The sequence below is a fragment of the Ovis aries genome, chromosome 3 (assembly GCF_016772045.2).
Source record: "Ovis aries strain OAR_USU_Benz2616 breed Rambouillet chromosome 3, ARS-UI_Ramb_v3.0, whole genome shotgun sequence".
NCBI classification, from domain to species: domain Eukaryota; kingdom Metazoa; phylum Chordata; class Mammalia; order Artiodactyla; family Bovidae; genus Ovis; species Ovis aries.
Window position 1 is genome coordinate 182,020,460 of NC_056056.1, and position 20,651 is coordinate 182,041,110.

General features: G+C 38.7%; 1 protein-coding gene across 1 annotated transcript in view; it reads left to right on the forward strand.

Moving 5' to 3' along the window:
• Positions 1–20,651, forward strand: part of SYT10 (synaptotagmin 10) — a 119,309-nt gene that overhangs the window by 90,865 nt on the left and 7,793 nt on the right. The window contains exons 5-6 of the mRNA XM_004006738.6: positions 14,071–14,242; positions 18,403–18,532. Of these exons, the coding sequence (XP_004006787.1) occupies positions 14,071–14,242; positions 18,403–18,532 (302 nt within the window). The remainder of the gene's footprint in view (positions 1–14,070; positions 14,243–18,402; positions 18,533–20,651) is intronic.

The window sequence follows — 20,651 nt, forward strand, 5'->3', positions numbered from 1 at the left end:
AAAAAGTAACTGAATAAAAAATGATGTACAAGCATAAATATGGATATCATGCTCCTTTCAATATAAGAATGTGTAATCTTAGAATATATATCATGTTGCTAATATTTGCATAAAGAAATACTTCAGTGATATACAAAAACTGAGGGGTGGAGAAGTATGGGAACAGATGGGAAGGAGACTTCTCATTGCATATCTTTCTCTGTCTCATCTTTTAAAATTTGTTATGAATTTTTATTCATTTTAAAAAATTTGTAGTACATAGTTGAAATGTAAAGATAGAAAGAAAGGAAATTAATTCTACATTCATTTTGGTGAAAAAGTCTTAAGTAAACAAATGTGGAAGAACTTAAGATAAACAATGTATTCTGCAAATTATTGTTTATTTTGCTCTTTCTACCATGTATTGAAAAACAACCAAATTTCCAGACAAGCAAACAGCAAAGTTGTAATTAAGTTCAAGAATATTTTTTATTTAAATGAAGCTTCTCATCAGGGGAGTGCATGCTTTGAGAACATCACCTCATTAAGTCTCACAACAGCCTTGTGAATCAAGTAAGGAACCAGTAAATTATCTTTATCACTAATAGAGAAATGTCACCAGAGACATGATGGGGATAGTAAATGATAAAATGGGCCTCATTCTCACTGTTAATAAGAGGCTTAGGCCTGGGGCTGATACCACAAAAGTGAATTTCTTCCTTAGAACATAGTTCCATTATTAAAAATTGAAAAATATATAGGAATGTTTCTATTTTGCAAATAAGTTCATTTATATAATTTTTAGATTTGCATATAAGCAATACCATGCAGTATTTTTCTTTCTCTATCTGACTGATTTAACTCAGTATGACTTCTCTAGGTCCATCCATGTTACTGTGAATGGCAATATTTCATTCTCTTTTAATAGCTGAATAATACTCCATCGTGTATGTGTGTGTCAGTTCAGTTCAGTCGCTCAGTCGTGTCCGACTCTTTGCGACCCCATGAAATGCAGCACGCCAGGCCTCCCTGTCCATCACCAACACCCGGAGTTCACTCAGACTCACATCTATCGAGTCAGTGATGCCATCCAGCCATCTCATACTCTGTTGTTCCCTTCTCCTCCTGCCCCCAATCCCTCCCAGCATCAGAGTCTTTTCCAATGAGTCAACTCTTCGCATGAGGTGGCCAAAGTACTGGAATTTCAGCTTTAGCATCCTTCCTTCCAAAGAAATCCCAGGGCTGATCTCCTTCAGAATGGACTGGTTGGATCTCCTTGCAGTCCAAGGGACTCTCAAGAGTCTTCTCCAACACCACAGTTCAAAAGCATCAATTCTTTAGCGCTCAGCCTTCTTCACAGTCCAACTCTCACATCCATACATGACCACAGGAAAAACCATAGCCTTAATTAGATGGACCTTAGTTGACAAGGTAATGTCTCTGCTTTTAAATATACTATCTAGGTTGGTCATAACTTTTCTTCCAAGGAGTAAATGTCTTTTAACTTCATGGCTGCAATCACCATCTGCAGTGATTTTGGAGCCCGAAAAAATTAAGTCTGACACTGTTTCCACTGTTTTCCCCATCTATTTGCCATGAAGTGATGGGACTAGATGCCATGATCTTCGTTTTCTGAATGTTGAGCTTTAGGCCAACTTTTTCGCTCTCCACTTTCACTTTCATCAAGAGGCTTTTAGTTCCTCTTCACTTTCTGCCATAAGGGTGGTGTCATCTGCATATCTGAGGTTATTGATATTTCTCCCAGCAATCTTGATTCCAGCTTGTGTTTTTTCCAGTCCAGCGTTTCTCATGATGTACTCTGCATAGAAGTTAAATAAGCAGGGTGACCATATACAGCCTCGATGTACTCCTTTTCCTATTTGGAATCAGTCTGTTGTTCCACGTCCAGTTCTAACTGCTGCTTCCTGAACTGCATACAGATTTCTCAAGAGGCAGGTCATGTGGTCTGGTGTTCCCATCTCTTGAAGCATTTTCCACAGTTTATTGTGATCCACACAGTCAAAGGCTTTGGCATAGTCAATAAACCAGAAATAGATGTTTTTCTGGAACTGTCTTGCTTTTTCGATGATTCAGTGGATGTTGGCAATTTGATCTCTGGTTCCTCTGCCTTTTCTAAAACCAGCTTGAACATCAGGAAGTTCACGGTTCACGTATTGCTGAAGCCTGGCTTGAAGAATTTTGAGCATTACTTTAGCATGTGAGATGAGTGCAATTGTGCGGTAGTTTGAGCATTCTTTGGCATTGCCTTTCTTTGGGACTGGAATGAAAACTGACCTTTTCCAGTCCTGTGGCCACTGCTGAGTTTTCCAAATTTGCTGGCATATTAAGTGCAGCTTTTCACAGCATCATTTCTCAGGATTTGAAACACCTCAACTGGAATTCCATCTCCTCCACTAGCTTTGTTCATAGCAATGCTTTCCAAGGCCCACTTGACTTCACGTTCCAGATTAGTGATCACACCATCATGATTATCTGGGTTGTGAAGATCTTTTTTGTACAGTTCTTCTGTGTATTCTTGCCACCTCTTCTTAATATCTTCTGGTTCTGTTAGGTCCATACCATTTCTGTCCTTTATCGAGCCTATCTTTGCATGAAATGTTCCCTTGGTATCTCTAATTTTCTTGAAGAGATCTCCAGTCTTTCCCATTCTGTTGTTTTCCTCTATTTCTTTGCATTGATCACTGAAGAAGGCTTTCTTATCTCTTCTTGCTATTCTCTGGAACTCTGCATTCAGATGCTTAAATCTTTCCTTTTCTCCTTTGCTTTTTGCCTCTCTTCTTTTCGCAGCTATTTGTAAGGCCTCCCCAGACAGCCATTTTGCTTTTTTGCATTTCTTCTCCATGGGGATGGTCTTGATCCCTGTCTCCTGTACAGTGTCATGAACCTCATTCCATAGTTCATCAGGCACTCTATCTATCAGATCTAGTCCCTTAAATCTATTTCTCACTTCCACTGTATAATCATAAGGTATTTGATTTAGGTCAGACCTGAATGGTCTAGTGGTTTTCCCTACTCTCTTCAATTTCAGTCTGAATTTGGCGATAAGGTGTTCATGATCTGAGCCACAGTCAGCTCCTGGTCTTGTTTTTGTTGACTGTATAGAGCTTCTCCATCTTTGGCTGCAAACAATAGAATCAATCTGATTTCAGTGTTGACCATCTGGTGATGTATGTCCATGTGTAGAGTCTTCTCTTGCGTTGTTGGAAGAGGGTGTTTGCTATGACCAATGCATTTTCTTGGCAAAACTCTATTAGTCTTTGCCCTCCTTCATTCCTCATTCCAAGGCCAAATTTGCCGGTTACTTCAGGTGTTTCTTGACTTCCTACTTTTGCATTCCAGTCCCCTATAATGAAAAGGACATCTTTTTTGGGTGTTTCTTAGTTCTAAAAGGTCTTGTAGGTCTTCATAAAACCGTTCAACTTTAGGTTCTTCAGTGTTACTAGTTGGGGCATAGACTTGGATAACTGTGATATTGAATGGGTTGCCTTGGAGACAAAGAGAGATCATTCTGTCATTTTATATATATATACCACATCTTCTTTATCCATTCCACTATCAATGGACATTTAAGTTGCTTCCATGTCTTGGTTATTGTAAAACAGCGTTGCAGTGAACATTGGGATACACGTATCCATTCATACTATGTTTTTTTCTGGGTATATGCCCAGGAATGGGATTGCTGTGTCATATGGTAGCTATATTTTTAGTTTTTGAAGTGAAGTGAAGTGTTAGTTGCTCAGTTGTGTCTGACTCTTTGTGACCCCATGGACTATAGCCTGCCAGGGTCCTCTGTCCATGGGATTTCCCAGGTGAGAATACTGGAATTCTTAAGGGAAAAAGAGAATGGGTAGACACTCCCTTCTCCAGGGGATCCTCCCAACCCATGGATCAAACCTGTGTCTCCAGCATGGTGGGCAGATTCTTTACTGTCTGAGCCGCCACAGAAGACCCAGTTTTTGAAGAAACCTTCATAGTGGCTGTATCAATTTACATTTCCACCAACAGATCAGGAAGATTCCCTTCTTTCCACACCCTCTCCAGCCTATATGTTTTGTTGACTTTTTTTGATAATAGCAATTCTGACCTGTGTGAGGTGATATCTTATTATAGTTTTGATTTGTATTTCTCTAAGTAATTAGCAATATTGAGCATCTTTTCATATGCCTTCTGGCCATCTATATGTCTTCTTTGAAGAAATGTCTAGATCTTCAGCCCATTTTTTGTTTCAGTTGTATTTTATAATTTTTATTTATTTCTTTATTATCTATATTTTTGCTGTGTTGGGTCTTTGTTGCTGCATGTGCTGTCTCTAGTTGAGGTGAACGGGAGCTACTCTGCAGAGGCCATTTGGGTTTCTCAATGTTGTGGCTTTTATTTTTGTGGAGCACGGGCTCTAGGGCTCATGGGCTTCAGTAGTTGCTGCATGTGGGCTCAGTAGCTGTAGCTCCTGGGCTCTTGAATGTATAGGCTTAAGAGTAGTTGTGGCTTGTGGGCTTAGTTGCTCCATGGAAGTGGGATCTTCCCAGATCAGGGACGGACCCTATATCTCCTGCATTGGCAGGTGTATTCTTTACTACTGAGCAACCAGGGAAGCCCTGGGTTGTTTGTTTTGATGATGTTAAACTGCATGCGCTGTTTGTAAATATTGAAAACAAACCCCTTGTCAGTCACATTGTTTGTAAATATTTTCTCCCTTTCTGTGGATTGTCTTTTAGTTTTGTTTATTGTTTCCTTTGCTATGCAAAAGCTTTTGAGTTTAATTAAGTCCCATTTGTTTATTTTTGCTTTTATTTCCAGTACTGTGAGAGACAGATTAAAAAAAAATGTTGCTGCGATTTATGTCAGAGAGTCTTCTGCCTATGTCTTATTGTAAGAGGTTTTTTTAAAAAAAAATTATTTATTTATTTTAATTGGAGGCTAATTACTTTACAATATTGTAGTGGTTTTTGCCATACATTGACATGAATCATCCCTGGGAGCTCTTAGAGTTTTATAGTGTCTGGTCTCACATTTAGGCCTTTAATCCATTTTGAGCTTATTTTTGTATATGCTGCTAAAGAATGTTCTAATTTCATTTTTCAAACATACAGCTGTCTAGTTTTCCCAGCACCATTTATTGAAGGGACTATCTTACCTCCATTGTTTCATTGTTTAGTTTTCCCCCTTTTTTTATAGATTAATTGACCATAGGTGCATGGGTTTATTTCTGGGTTTTCCATCCTGTTCCATTGATCAATATTTCTATTTAGACAAACTCATAGAGTTAGAGAACAAACTTATGGTTACCAGGGGGAATGGGTTGGGGGAAGGAATAGCCAGGGATTAGGGGACTGCTGTTGATAATACAACCTGGGCTTCCCTCATAGCTAAGTCAGTAAAGAATCTGCCTGCAATTCAGGAGATCTAGTGTTCAATTCCTGGTCAGGAAGATCCTCTAGAGAAGGAAATGGCAACCCATTCCAGTATTCTTGCCTGGAGAATCCCATGGACAGAGGAGCCTGGCGGCTACAGTCTATGGGGTCGCAAGAGTCAGACACGCCTTAGCAACTAAACCACCACCACACCCTGCTATATTTAAAATGGATAACCAACATGCACCTACTCTATAGGGAAGATAACTCTGCTCAATACTGTAACAGCCTAAATGGGAAAAGAATTAGAAAAAGAATGAAGTGAAGTGAAGTGAAGTCGCTCGGTCATGTCTGACTCTTTGTGACCTGATGGACTGTAGCCCACCAGGCTCCTTGGTCCATGGGATTTTCCAGGCATGAATACTGGAGTGGGCTGCCATTTCTTTCTCCAGGGGATCTTCCCGACCCAGGGATCGAACCCAGGTCTCCTACATTGTAGCAGACGCTTTATCATCTGAGTTACCAGGGAAGCCCAGAAAAAGAATAGATGCATGTATATGTATAACTGAACCACTTTGCTGTAAACCTAAAACTAACACAACATTGTTAATCAACTCTGTATGTGTGTTTGTTAGTCACTCAGCTGAGTTTGACAACTGTATGCCAATATAAAATTAAAAGCTAAAAAAAATACAAACAGTCATTGAATATTTCCCTTTTACCTTGTTTTCCTCTATATACCTTATTTCCAGCCACAAAATATGTTTTGGCCCCTTGGTACCAATGCTTATGAAATATACAGATACATTTTTCTAGAATCTAAAAAACATTCATTTCATTCATTTGCTGAAATAAATTAATGTCACATTTTTGGCTTATTCTAAGGAAATAAGATCTATTATTACATTGATAGAGTAAAAAAAACCGTGGTGCTATAATTGGAGGGTTCAGTTCAGTTCAGTTCAGTCGCTCAGTCGTGTCTGACTCTTTGCGACCCCATCAATCGCAGCACGCCAGGCCTCCCTGTCCATCACCAACTCCAGGAGTTCACTCAGACTCATGTCCATCGAGTCCGTGATGCCATCCAGCCATCTCATCCTCGGTCATCCCCTCCTCCTGCCCCCAATCCCTCCCAGCATCAGAGTCTTTTCCAAAATTGGAGGGTAACTATAATAATAATAATAATAATAATAATAATAATAATAAAAGAACAAATGAAGATAGAATAGACAGTTTTACCACATAGTAAACTCACCCCAAGGCCTATATCCTCTTCCAAAACCATGCTTCCTTTTTATAAAACGGTGCAAAAAGCAAACTCTTGATAAATATTATATCAGTTCAGTTCAGTTCAGTTCATTTCAGTCGCTCAGTCTTGTCTGACTCTTTGTGACCCCATGGATTGCTGCATGCCAGGCTTCCCTGTCCATCATCAACTCCCAAAAGTTGCTCAAACTCATGTATATTGAGTCAATGATGCCATCCAACCCTCTCATTCTCTGTCGCCCCTTTCTCCTCCTGCTTTCAATCTTTCCCAGCATCAGGGTCTTTTCCAATGAGTCAGTTCTTCCCATTAGCTGGCCAAAGAATTTGAGCTTCAGCTTCAGTCCTTTCAATGACTATTGAGGACTGATTTCTTTTAGGATTGACTGGTTGGATATCCTTGCAGTCCAAGGGACTCTCAAGAGTCTTCTTCAACACCACAGTTCAAAAGCATCAATTCTTCAGTGCTCAGCTTTTGTTATGGTCCAACTCTCATATCCATACATGACTACTGGAGAAAACATAGCTTTCACTAGACAGATTTTGTCAGCAAAGTAATGTTTCTGCTTTTTAATATCCTGTCTAAGTGGGTTATAGTTTTCTTCCAAGGAGTAAGTGTCTTTTAATTCCATGGCTGCAGTCACCATCTCAGTGATTTTGGAGCCTAAGAAAATAAAGTCTGTCACTGTTTCCATTGTTTCCCCATCTATTTGCTATGAAGTGATGGGACCAGATGCCATGATCTTAGTGTTTTGTTTTTTTTTTAATGTTTTGGAGAAATAACTCCAGAAAGAATGAAGAGACAGAGCCAAATTGAAAACAATGCCCAGTTGTGGATGCGACCAGTGATGGAAGTAAAGTCTGATGCTGTAAAGAACAAGATTGCATAGGAAACTTGAATGTTAGGTCCATGAATCAAGGTAAATTGGAAGTGGTAAAGCAAGAGATGGCAAGAGTGAACATTATGATTTTAAGAATCAGTGAACTAAAATGGACTGGAATGGGCAAAATTAATTCAGGCGACCATTATATCTACTACTGTGGGCCACTATATCTACTACTATTCTTCTAAGAATCCCTTAGAAGAAATGGAGTAGCCCTCACAGTCAACAAAAGTCCGAAGTGCAGCACTTGGTTGCAATCTCAAAAGGATAGAATGATCTCTGTTCACTTCCAAGGTAAACAATTCAGTATCCGAGTAATCCAAGACTGTGTCCCAACCACTAATGCCAGATAAGCTGGCATTCACTGTTCTATGAAAACTTACAAGACCTTCTAGAACTAACATCCAAAAAAGTTGTCCTTTTCGTCATAGGGGACTGGAATGCAAAAGTAGGAAGTCAAAAGAAACAGAAAGAAAGTGAAAGTGAAAGTGAAGTCACTCAGTTGTATCCGACTCTGTGACCCCGTGGACTGTAGTCTACCAAGCTCCTCTGTCCATGGGATTCTACAGGCAAGGATACTGGAGTGGGTTGCCATTTCCTTCTCCAGGGGATCTTCCAGACCCAGGGATCAAACCCGAGTTTCCTGCATTGGAGGCAGATGCTTTAACCTCTGAGGCACCAGGGAAGCCCAGGAAGTCAAGAGAAACCTCTAGTAACAGGTAAGTTAAGGCTAACGAGTTTTGCCAAGATAATGCAATGCTCATAGCAAACACCCTCTTCCAACCACACAAGAAATGACTCTACACGTGGACATCACCAGATGGTCAATATCGAAATGAGATTGATTATTTTCTTTGCAGCTGAAGATGGAGAAGCTCTAAACAGTCAGCAAAACAAGACTGGGAGCTGACTGTGGCTCAGATCATGAACTCCTTATTGCAAATATTGTATGATTTTCTACAATATTATGGCAGTTTCTCTACTTAAGGTGATAGGAGTTAAGAGTGGAGATCAATCAGCTAGGGTAGACTTGTTAACAATTATTTGTCCTCTTTGGCCCATAAAAATATAGCCTAAATGAAATTTTCTCTTCCCTATTGGCATCATACAGACAATACATTTGAGGAAACTTCCTTGAGAATATATATAAACCAAATATTACCTTTTTTCATTTTATATGGCTGAGCATTTAATAAATGATTTGTAGTAATCATTCCTTCAATCCAAACTCTTTATCAAGCATGATGACTGAAACAGAACCTCCAAATTTAGTGCCTTTTCCAACAATTCAAGGTAGTCCTAACAAGTATAGTTTTGCTAATTTCAATTCATTGTGATTATACATACTTATCTAGATACAATGTTGCTATTTCATAAATTTTAGTCTTCTAATTCTGAATCACTTTGAAGGAAATAAATACCATTTTTCCTATTGGGATTATATTCCTTAGATATCTCTTACAATAAAACATGTCCTCAAATAACTAAAAGACACATTATAATTTAGACTGGTTCTTGGTAAAATAGTGGGTTTTCTCTGTTGTATTAAACACAGTGATCAGCAAATTCTTTTCTAGATCATTCAATAAGAAGTCTTATTCTGCTGCCCCCAGTTATGCCATTTAATTATAAAACTAGTACTACAATAGGACATCAGTCAGTCAGTTCAGTTGTTCGGTCATGTCCAACTCTTTGGGACCCCATGGACTGCAGCACGCCAGGCTTCCCTGTCCATCACCAACAATGGAGTTTGCTCAAACTCATGTATATTGAGTTAATGAGGCCATCCAACCATCTCATCCTCAGTCATCCCCTTCTGCTCCTGCCTTCAATCTTTCCCAGCGTCAAGGTCTTTCTAACAAGTCAGTTCTTCCCATCAGTGACTAAAGTATTGGAGCTTCAGCCTCAGCATCAGTTCTTCCAATGAATATTCAGGACTTATTTCTTTCAGGATAGACAGGATGGATCTCCTTGCAGTCCAAGGGACTCTCAAGAGTCTTCTCTAGCACCACAGTTCAAAACCATCAATTCTTTCGTGCTCAGCTTTCCTTACAGTCCAACTCTCACATCCATATGTGACTACTAGAAAAACCATAGCTTTGACTAGACAGACCTTTGTCGGCCAAGCAATGTCTCTGCTTTTAAATATGCTGTCTATGTTGTTCATAGCTTTTCTTCCAAGGAGAAAGTGTCTTTGAATTTCATGGCTGCAGTGATTTTGTAGCCCCCCAAAATAAAGTCTGACACTGTTTCTAATGTTTCCCCATCTATTTGCTGTGAAGTGATCGGACCAGATGCCATGATCTTTGTTTCTTCAATGCTGAGGTTTAAGTCAGCTTTTTCACTCTCCTCTTTCACTTTCATCAAGAGGCTCTTTAGTTTCTCTTCACTCTGACATAAGGGTGGTGTCATCTGCATATCTGAGGTTATTGATATTTCTTCTGGCATTCTTGATTCCAGATTGTGCTTCATCCAGCCCAGCATTTCACATGATGTACTCTGCATATAAGTTAAATAAGCAGCATGACAATATACAGCCTTGATGTCCTCCTTTCCCAATTTGGAACCAGTCTTTTGTTCCATGTCCAATTCCAACTGTTGCTTCTTGACCTCCATACAGATTTCAGAGGTGGCAGATAAATTGGTCTGGTATTCCCATCTCTTAGAATTTTCCACTGTTTGTTATGATCCATACAGTCAAAGGCTTTGGCATAGTCAATAAAGCAGAAGTAGATGTTTTTCTGGAACTTCCTTGCTTTTTAGATGATCCAGTGAATGTTGGCAATTTGATTTCCAGTTCCTCTGCCTTTTCAAAGTCCAGCTTAAACATCTGGAAGTTCTCAGTTCCTGTACTGCTGAAGTCTGGCTTGTAGAATTTTGAGCATCACTTTGCTAGCACATGGGATGACTGCAATGGTGCAGTAGTTTAAACAATCTTTGACGTTGCCTTTCTTTGGGATTGGAATGAAAACTGACTTTTCCAGTCCTGCGGCCACTGCTTAGTTTTCCAAATTTGCTGGCATACTGAGTGCAGCACTTTCACAGCATCATCTTTTAGGATTTGAAATATCTCAACTGTAGTTCCATCACCTCCACTAGCTTTGTTCATTGTGATGCTTCCTCAGGCCTACTTTACTTCTCAATCCAGGATATATGGCTCTAGGTCAGTGATCATACCATTGTGGTTACCCTGGTCACTAAGATCTTTTTTGTATAATTCTTATGTGTATTCCTGCCACCTCTTAATATCTTCTGCTTCTCTTAGGTCCTTAACTTTTCTGTCCTTTGCTGTGCCCATTTTTGCATGAAATATTCCCTTGGTGTCTCTAATTTTCTTTAAGAGATAGCTAGTCTTTTACATTCTATTGTTTTCCTCTATTTCTTTGCATTGATCACTGGGAAAGGCTTTCTTATCTCTCCTTGTTATTTTTTGGAACTCTGCATTCAAATGGGTATATCTCCTTTTCTCCTTTGCCTTTAGCTTCTCTTCTTTTCTTAGCAATTTGTAAAGTCTTCTCAGGCAACCATTTTGCCTTTATTTTTATTGAGGATGGTCCCAAGAAAAATGGTCTCAAGAGGATGGTCTCTTCCCTACAATGTCATGAACCTCTGTCCACAGTTTTCCAGGTACTCTATGTATAAGATTTAATCCCTTGAACTGTTTGTCACATCCACTGTATAATTAAGAGATTTGATTTAGGTCATACCTGAATGATCTAGTGGTTTTCCCTACTTTCTTCAGTTTTAGCCTAAATTTTGTAATAAGGAATTCATGATCTGAGCCACAGAAGATTGTTTTGGCTGACTGTATAGAGCTTTTCCATCTTCAGCTGCAAAGAAAATAATCAAACTCATTTTGATATTGATCATCTGGTGATGTTCATGTGTAGAGTTGCCTCTTGTGTTTTTGGAAGTGGATGTTTGCTATGAGCAGTGTGTTATCTTGATCTTGGCAAAACTCTGTTAGCCTTTGCCCTGCTTCGTTTTGTACTCCAAGACTAAACTTGCCTGTTACTCCAGGTATCTCTTGACTTCCTATTTTTGCATTCCTGTCCCTTATGATGAAAAGTACATTTTTTTTTTTGATGTTAGTTCTAAAAGATCTTGTAGATCATCATAGAACTGTTCAGCTTCTTTAGCATAAGTGGTTGGACATAGATGGGTTATTCTGATATTGAATGATTTGCCTTGTAAATGAATAGAGATCATTCTTTCATTTTTGAGATTGCACACAAGTACTGCATTTCAGACTCTTTTGTTGACTATGAGGGCTACTCCATTTTTTTCTAAGCGATTCTTGCCCACAGTAGTAGATATAATAAACATCTAAATTAAATTCACCCATTCTGGTTCATTTTAGTTCACTGATTCATAAAATGTCAATGGTCACTGTTGCCATCTCCTGTTTGACCACTTCCAATTTACCTTGATTCATATACCTAACATTCCAGTTTCCAATGCAATATTGTTCATAGGAAGGCATCAGACATTGCTTCCATCACCAGTCACATTCACATCTGGGCATTGTTTTCACTGTGGCTCTGTCTCTCTATCTTTCTGGAGTTCAGTTCAGTTCAGTTCAGTTCAGTTCAGTCCAGTTCAGTTCAGTCACTCAGTCGTGTCCGACTCTTTGCGATCCCATGAATCGCAGCACGCCAGGCCTCCCTGTCAATCACCATCTCCCGGAGTTCACTCAGACTCACATCCATCGAGTCGGTGATGCCATCCAGCCATCTCATCCTCTTCGTCCCCTTCTCCTCCTGCCCCCAATCCCTCCCAGCATCAGAGTCTTTTCCAATGAGTCAACTCTTCGCATGAGGTGGCCAAAGTACTGGAGTTTCAGCTTTAGCATCATTTCTTCCAAAGAACACCCAAGGTTGATCTCCTTTAGAATGGACTGGTTGAATCTCCTTGCAGTCCAGGGGACTCTCAAGAGTCTTCTCCAACACCACAGTTCAAAACCATCAATTCTTTGGCACTCAGCTTTCTTCACAGTCCAACTCTCACATCCATACATGACCACTGGAGAAGCCATAGCCTTGACTAGGTTGACCTTTGTTGGCAATGTAATGTCTATGCTTTTGAATATGCTATCTAGGTTAGTCATAACTTTCTTTCCAAGGAGTAAGTGTCTTTTAATTTCATGGCTGCAGTCACCATCTGCAGTGATTTTGGAGCCCCAAAAAATAAAGTCTGACACTGTTTCCAATGTTTTCCCATCTATTTCCCATGAAGTGATGGGACCAGATGCCATGATCTTAGTTTTTGGAATGTTGAGCTTAAGCCAACTTTTTCACTCTCATCTTTCACTTTCATCAAGAGGCTTTTTAGTTCCTCTTCACTTTCTGCCAAAAGGGTGGTGTCATCTGCATATATGAGGTTATTGATATTTCTCCTGGCAGTCTTGACTCCAGATTGTGCTTCTTCCAGCCCCGCGTTTCTCATGATATACTCTGCACATAAGTTAAATAAGCAGAGTGACAATATACAGCTTTGATGCACTCCTTTTCCTATTTGGAACCAGTCTGTTATTCCATGTCCAGTTCTGTTGCTTCCTGACCTGCATATAGGTTTCCCAAGAGTTATTTCTCCACTATTCCAGTAGTATATTGGGCTCCTACCTATCTGAGGAGTTCATCTTTCAATGTCTTATCCTTTTGCCTTTTCATGCTGTTCACGGGGTTCTCAAGGCAAGAATACTGAAGTGGTTTGCCATTCCCTTCTCCAGTGGACCACGTTTTGTCAGATCTCTACACCATGATCCATCCATCTTGAGTGGCCCTACATGGCATGGCTCAAAGTTTCATTTAGTTAGACAAGGCTGTATTCTATGTGATCAGTTTGGTTAGTTTTCTGTGATTGTGGTTTTCATTCTATCTGCTTTCTGATGGAGAGGGATAAGAGGCTTATGAAAGCTTCCTGATGGGAGAGACTGACTGTGGGGGAATCTAGTTCTTGTTCTGATAGGTGGTACCATGCTCAGTATATCTTTAATCCAATTTTTTGTTGGTGAGTGGGGCTGTGTTCCCTTCCTGTTGTTTGGCTGAGGGCAAACTATGGTAGAGGTAATGGTGATAGTGGAGACTTCCTTCAAAAGAACTTCTGCCTGCACTGTTGTACTCAGTGTCCCTGACTCCACAGCAGGCCACTGTTGACCGATGCTTTCTCCAGAGACTCTTGGACACACACATGCAGGTCTGGCTCAGTCTCCTGTGGGGACACTGCTCCTTTCTCTTGGATCCTGGTGGGCACAAGGTGTGGTTTATGCCCTCCAAGAGTCTCTTTCCCCAGTCCAGCGGAAGTTCTGTAATCAAATCCCACTGGCCTCCAAAGTCAAAGTCCCTGGGAGTTCTCAGTCCTTTTGCTGGATCCCCAGGTTGGGAAATTTTTTTAGGTCCTAGAACTTTCTTAACAGTGCAAGAATTTCTTTGGTATAATTGAAACTATAGGACATAATATACCATTATAGGACATAATATACCACTTTCCTTATTTAATAAAATTAACCACAGTTTTTATTTATGCTTTGTACTACTATTTGCATTTTATTAAAACTACCTTTCTATTGCTAGATCCTTATGTCAAAGTGTCTCTTATGTGTGAGGGTAGAAGATTAAAAAAGAAGAAGACGACCACGAAGAAAAACACTCTAAACCCTGTGTACAATGAGGCAATTATTTTCGACATCCCTCCGGAGAATGTGGACCAGGTCAGCCTTTCCATTGCAGTCATGGATTATGATAGGTATGTTTATTTTTCTACTCACAGAGTAATTGCTACATTTAGTCATACGTGGACTGAATTCAGCTTTTTGGGTTATTTTCTGCTATAAGAATTTTAATTTAAATTGGAAAATGGAAAAATTATTCATTCAAAATTTACTTTATTCTATGCTATAACATTTCATTTTTCTTTTCCAAAGGACAGGATTCTGAAGTTGAAGGACAGGTTACCTGAGTATTGTGACATAATGGGTGTGGAAGTTGTATGGGATACATTATAAGAAACACTTTTGTGAATTTTTTTTTTAAATAGTAACAGCATAAATTGCAATCAATGGATTTTGCTTTTCCAAGTGGGCTGGAATATGAATATCATGATGCTTACCTGAGCTCTATCATTAGTTAGCTGTGTAAAGGGCAAGTTTTCTCTTAGATATTCACTTTTCCATTTTTATTTTTTATTTTTTATTTTTTTTTATAATTCCATTACTATTGTCATTTATTTTTATGTTTAAATTGTCCCAGATTTGACCACTGAATGCAAACTAGTGGGAATGCAAACTAGTACTTTTCCATTTTTAAAACATTAGTATAATGTGGGATTGTGAACAGTGAGTACTAAGAGTTGAAGGTGAATATTGTCCATATTGTTATTGCCTTGAAGGTTTCACACTAATCTTAAATCATTGCTTTATGGATAGTTCTTCTAGCACACACACTTTGATTACTTCTCCTTTCATAAAATCAATAGGTAACTCCTGAGTAAAGCACTAAATCTTCTTCCTGTTGCAGCACCTACTCCTTTCTTATCTGAAATGTTGCCCTGCCCAGTTTATCTCATTCCATTCATGGTTCACAGCTCTGCTTGAGTCACCACTTCTGCGTCTTTCTTGGCTAACCAATCTCGTCTTCCTCTGAACTTGTGTTCCACTGAAGTTCTTTGCTATATAATTCTTCTTATTGTTTTCTTTTTATATTTATAAGGCTTTCAAAAATGAATCTTGTATATTTAAGCTACAAAATTATCAGCACATAGATAGTGTCTTATTTTGGTCTAGAGATAATACAAGTGGTACAGAATAAACATACATAAATATTCAGAGTGTCCATTTTGTATTATTATGCAAACGGTAGTAGCCAGGACCCTATAACAGAGACATTAAAAATGTATACTCTGGATGACAGCTAGAAAAATGAAGTACTGAAAGATAAGATGATTTGTACTATTAGTTTAAATCACAGTTTATAGAAAAGCCTACACTGTTTAAAGAGAGAGAGAGAAATCTTGAATTTCTAGTTGAAATGGCAAACTCTAAAAATATTACTGTGTTTCGATCAGAACCCCTTCTTCCACTTTATCAAAAAATTACTCCCATTTATTTCTCACAGCAAAGGCTGTAGGTAGATACAACTGAGCATTTGTCACCCAAATAACTTTAGGGAAGTGGACCCTGAAAATCTGTAAAATGAATTTTTAAAGTTATTTATAAAAATATACTTTTGAGGGACTTCATTTTTAGGGGAAAGATACTAAGCATCAGTTCAGTTCAGTCACTCAGTCGTGTCTGACTCTTTGTGACCCCATGGACTGCAGCACACAGGCTTCCCTGTCCATCATTAACTACCAGAGTTTGCTCAAACTGTGTTTTTCCTTATCTACCATTTAGTCTGCTAATGACATTAATTCAATAGGTTGTAAACTCTTTGAGGGCAATGACTTGTTTGTTGTTTTATCCCCAGTGTCTAGGAAAAACCTGTGGCTCCTTTAAGAATCTCAATAAGTATTTGTTGCATACTGAGAAAGTGAATAATTGAATTAAGGAATTTATACTCAAGAATCCTGAATATCCTTAATTGTATAACAGTGGACGCTATGATTAAATATCATCTTCCAATCCCTTCTGAAATTCAGTCGGTTCAGCTCAGTCGTTCAGCAGTGTCTTATTCTTTGTGACCCCATGGACTACAGCATGCCAGGCTTCCCTGTCTATCACCAACTCCCAGAGCTTGCTCAAACTCATGTCCATCGAGTTGGTGATGCCATCCAACCATCTCATCCTCTATTGTCTCCTTCTCCTCCTGCCTTTGAGCCTTCTCAGCATCAGTATCTTTTCTAATGAGTCAGCTCTTCACATCAGGTGGCCAAAGTATTAGAGTTTCAGCTTCAGCATCAGTCCTTCCATATTCAGGACTGATTTCCTTTAGGATGGACTGGTTGGATCTACTTGCTGTCCAAGGGACTCTCAACACCACAGTTCAAAAGCATCAATTCTTTGGCGCTCAGCTTTCATTATGGTCCAACTTGCACATTCATTCATGACTACTGGAAAAACCATTGCTTTGACTAGACAGACCTTTGTTGGAAAAGTAAGGTCTCTGCTTTTTAATATGCTGTCTAGGTTGTTCATCAGAGAAGGCAATAGCACCCCACTCCAGTACTCTTTCCTGGAAAACCCCATGGACAGAGGAGCCTGGTAGGCTGCAGTCCGTGGGGTCGCTAGGAGTTGGACACGACTGAGAGACTTCACTTTCACTTTTCACTTGCATGCATTGGAGAAGGAAATGGCAACCCACTCCAGTGTTTTTGCCTGCAGAATCCCAGGGACGGGGAGCCTGGTGGGCTGCTGTCTCTGGAGTCACATGGAGTCGGACACAACTGAAGCGACTTAGCAGCAGTAGCAGCTAGGTTGTTCATAGCTTTTCTTCCAAGGAGCAAATGTCTTTTAATTCCATGGCTGCAGTCACCAGATACAGTGATTTTGGAGCCCCCCAAAATAAAGTCTGTCACTGTTTCCATTATTTCCCTCTCTATTTGTCATGACATGATGGGACCAGATGCCATGATCTTTAGTTTTTTGAATGTTGAGTTTTAAGCCAGTTTTTTCACTCTCCTGTTTCACTGTCATTAAGAGGCTCTTTGGTTCCTCTTTGCTTTCTGCCATAATACATCAATTAATTACTACATCATTAATTAATTGTACAATTAATACATCAGTGACAGTGAGAAATGTCCTAAAATCGTCTCAAACATCTCCTTAGAGTTTATGTCAAAATAATGCTAGAAAAAAATGCCTTTAACTTGCATTCTGTTCTTGAGAAGCAGCTTACCCCATGTGTGTTTGGGTCAACTCTTTTGATTCAAGTCTTCTATCTCTTACTAAGTGTACAAAGGCAGGCAGGTCCCTTCTGAGTTTTTAACTTCTTTGTCTGCAAAATGAGTTGATAATAATGATATTCATGGTCATGATGTAAAGATCAAGTGAGTCAGTAGATTTAAATTACTTAGAAAAGTGTCTCACACATAATAAGCTCTCAAAAACATTAACTATCATTATTATTTTGATTTATTGCTATGAAAACAAGGCAGGAATAGAAAACAAGAATGTTCACTATGCTCTGATGCTATGTAGTAAGTTAAATGCCATAGTTCAAAATGTAGCCCTTCCCTGTTTATTTATTATACCAGTGGTAACATTCACTGACATATCATTTTAAATCAATTAATTATGGTCATTTATACAAGCTCATTTATATTGAACTCTTTGTGAGTAGTTTATGCATCATTATAAAACATTAAGCCCTTTGGGAAAAGGAGATTAGAGTTACATCACTTAAAGTTAATAGGTCTGCTTCCAAGAAAGAAACTCATCATATAGGTAAGGACCAACTGGCATTTCTCATTCACACCCCTATTATTGTGAAATGTGCTTAATTTACAGATTAAAATAAAGCACTAAAATAGTTGTGTATAGTCCTTTTACAAATTCATTTTTGAATGCTGATCCTGCTCAGTCATTTCAGTTGTGTCCTACTCTTTGCGACCCTATTGACTATAGCCCACCAGGCTCCTCTGTCCAAGGGATTCTCTAAGCAAGAACACTGAAGTGGGTTGCCATGACCAATTCCAGGGGATCTTCCTGACCTAGGAATCGAACCTGCGTATTTCATATCTCCTGCATTGGCAGTTGGGTTTACCACTAGAACCATCTGGAAAGCCCAATCTTGTTTAGTAAGTTTTAACTTACTTAAGACTCTTCATTAGACCTGAAGTAGTTTAATATGTAAAATTATCTAGAACTTATCACAAAATCTACTGCTTTAGTTGTGCTTAAAATTCTGTTAAAGTGTGTGAAACTTATCTTTGAATATTGGAATGAAAGTAAAATATTCTCCAAATCATAGGGTAGGACACAATGAGGTCATAGGAGTGTGTAGAACAGGACTGGACGCTGAGGGTCTTGGGCGAGACCACTGGAATGAAATGTTGACCTATCACCGAAAACCAATAACACATTGGCACCCCTTGCTGGAGGTAAGCTCTGGACCTCTCTCACATCTACTCTCTTCTTTATCTCTTATTTAAATATTGTTTATCTGCTAACATTTCACTAACATTTTACATATTCACCTTTTAAAAAAAATAGCTATTTGCTCTTATTTTTGTCCCACAGACCCTGTTATCCAGTATGCAAAGTTCTGTATGTCTTGTTGGTTTTTAAAAATAACTAAATTTTCTGAGTTTGATATTCCTTTAGAATAAGTCCATAAAAACTACAAATCTGTTATTTTCTCTACATAGTCTGAAAATTTGTGTCATTAAGTGGTGGAGCAATGAAGTAAATTTATTATTACCTGCAAACTGAATTTTTTTGCTTCCCTTGTGAAAACAGCCACCTCACCTAAACTTCCCAAGAATCCCTAAATAAAGATGTCACTTAACATATAACGGGGCAGGTATAGAGTTACTGGCTCTGTTCAGGAAGTAAAAAGTCTCACAGATTGGTTTTAAAAATATTGAGGCTTCCGTTTGCCTAAGTTGAAAACCTGGCTCTGCTGTGTGACCACATATTGGGTAAGATATAAACCTAAGTTTCTGTTATTACTACTTACTAGCAGTAAACTTAGAGTAAAACTAGATGAACTGCTGACTATGAAGTACTTAACACAGCTTAGTACAATGTTGTTCTAAATATAACTAATACTAATAGTTATATTAACTAGAAGTGATATCAATACCAGTTTCTATCAGAATTTTTAGCCATGAAAGCAGTTGTCGGTCTATTCAGTACATTGAATGTTGCTAGGTGAAGTGATTTTATTTTCCAAAGACTGGGATATCTTGAAGAACCTCAAAATAAATTATTTATATGACCTAATTAATTGTGAGTTGATAAGAGGTGGACTTTATGCAATCCATTACAAAAATTTATGATAACCACACAGTAATAATAAGTGACATATACATTGCCATCTCTCCCATGGATAAGATTCTGCTTCTTATTCTATCACTAAGCATAGGTTGAATAGGAGAGACAGAGCAGTATAATCAACTAAATGTCACTGAGCCCTCATTCTATTCTCAGCTTGGTCACAAAAGTGTGACTTTGGCTGTGTTACTCAAGACATTATGGGGAAAATTCCATGAATACTATATAAACAGTACATGCTCCGACATAGGAGGTGAAATGTCATGTTAGAGAAATTATCTGCTTTATTACATTAATGTTCCAAATCTTTAACTCACTTCATCATTTATTGTAAATTGTAAAAGACAGACATGCTATGCAAATGCACATTCGCACAGCACTTTCCCCTAAATTATAACTCAATAAGTCCTGAGAAGGTTGTTACATTTCAACAACGTGTATTATCTGAAGTACATGCTGCTGCTTAACTATTATTTTCCTGATTCTCATTTTTGTTTTTACTTAGTTTAAAAAGTGACTAGAATCTAGACATAAGAGCAGAGTTTGCTGGGCAGAGTACTACACTGAAGGCAGACATGAGTTCTAACCCTTGTCCCTCTGACTGTCTAATCCTGGGCAGATCACGTGCTTTATCTGCTGCTACATTTCTCTATATTTAGAAAATAGAGATGCACACCTCTGGGACTTCCCTGATTGTCCAGTGACTAAGACTCTGCATTCCCAACACAGGGGCCCCAGGTTTGATCCCTGGTCAGGGAACTAGGCTTTAAATGTTGCAACTAAGCATCCTCATTCCACAATCAAAGATCCTGTATGCCACAATGAAGACCCAGCACAGCCAAAAAATTAATAAATATTTTAAAAAGAGAAATATACACTCTTACAGAGTTTATAGGAATGATGTAGGGATAAGTGAGATAATGTGATCAACAACTTTTAACTAATGAAAGACAGATGTTTTATGACCCAAAGCATATTATAATTGCTTATGACTAGTAAGTTGCATGCAGCGGTCCATGGGGTTGTGAAGATTGGAACATGACTGTTTGCTGTTTAGGGCAACTGAACAACAATAAGTAGTTACACATTTATATGATGAGGAAAAACTATGAAATAGGCGTGAATTTATGTGTGAAAACATGGGAGAACTTTTGAGTCATTGTAGGTTTTATAGGAAGGATAAACATCAGAAGATCCCAGATAAAATTTTCTAGTTGCTTACTA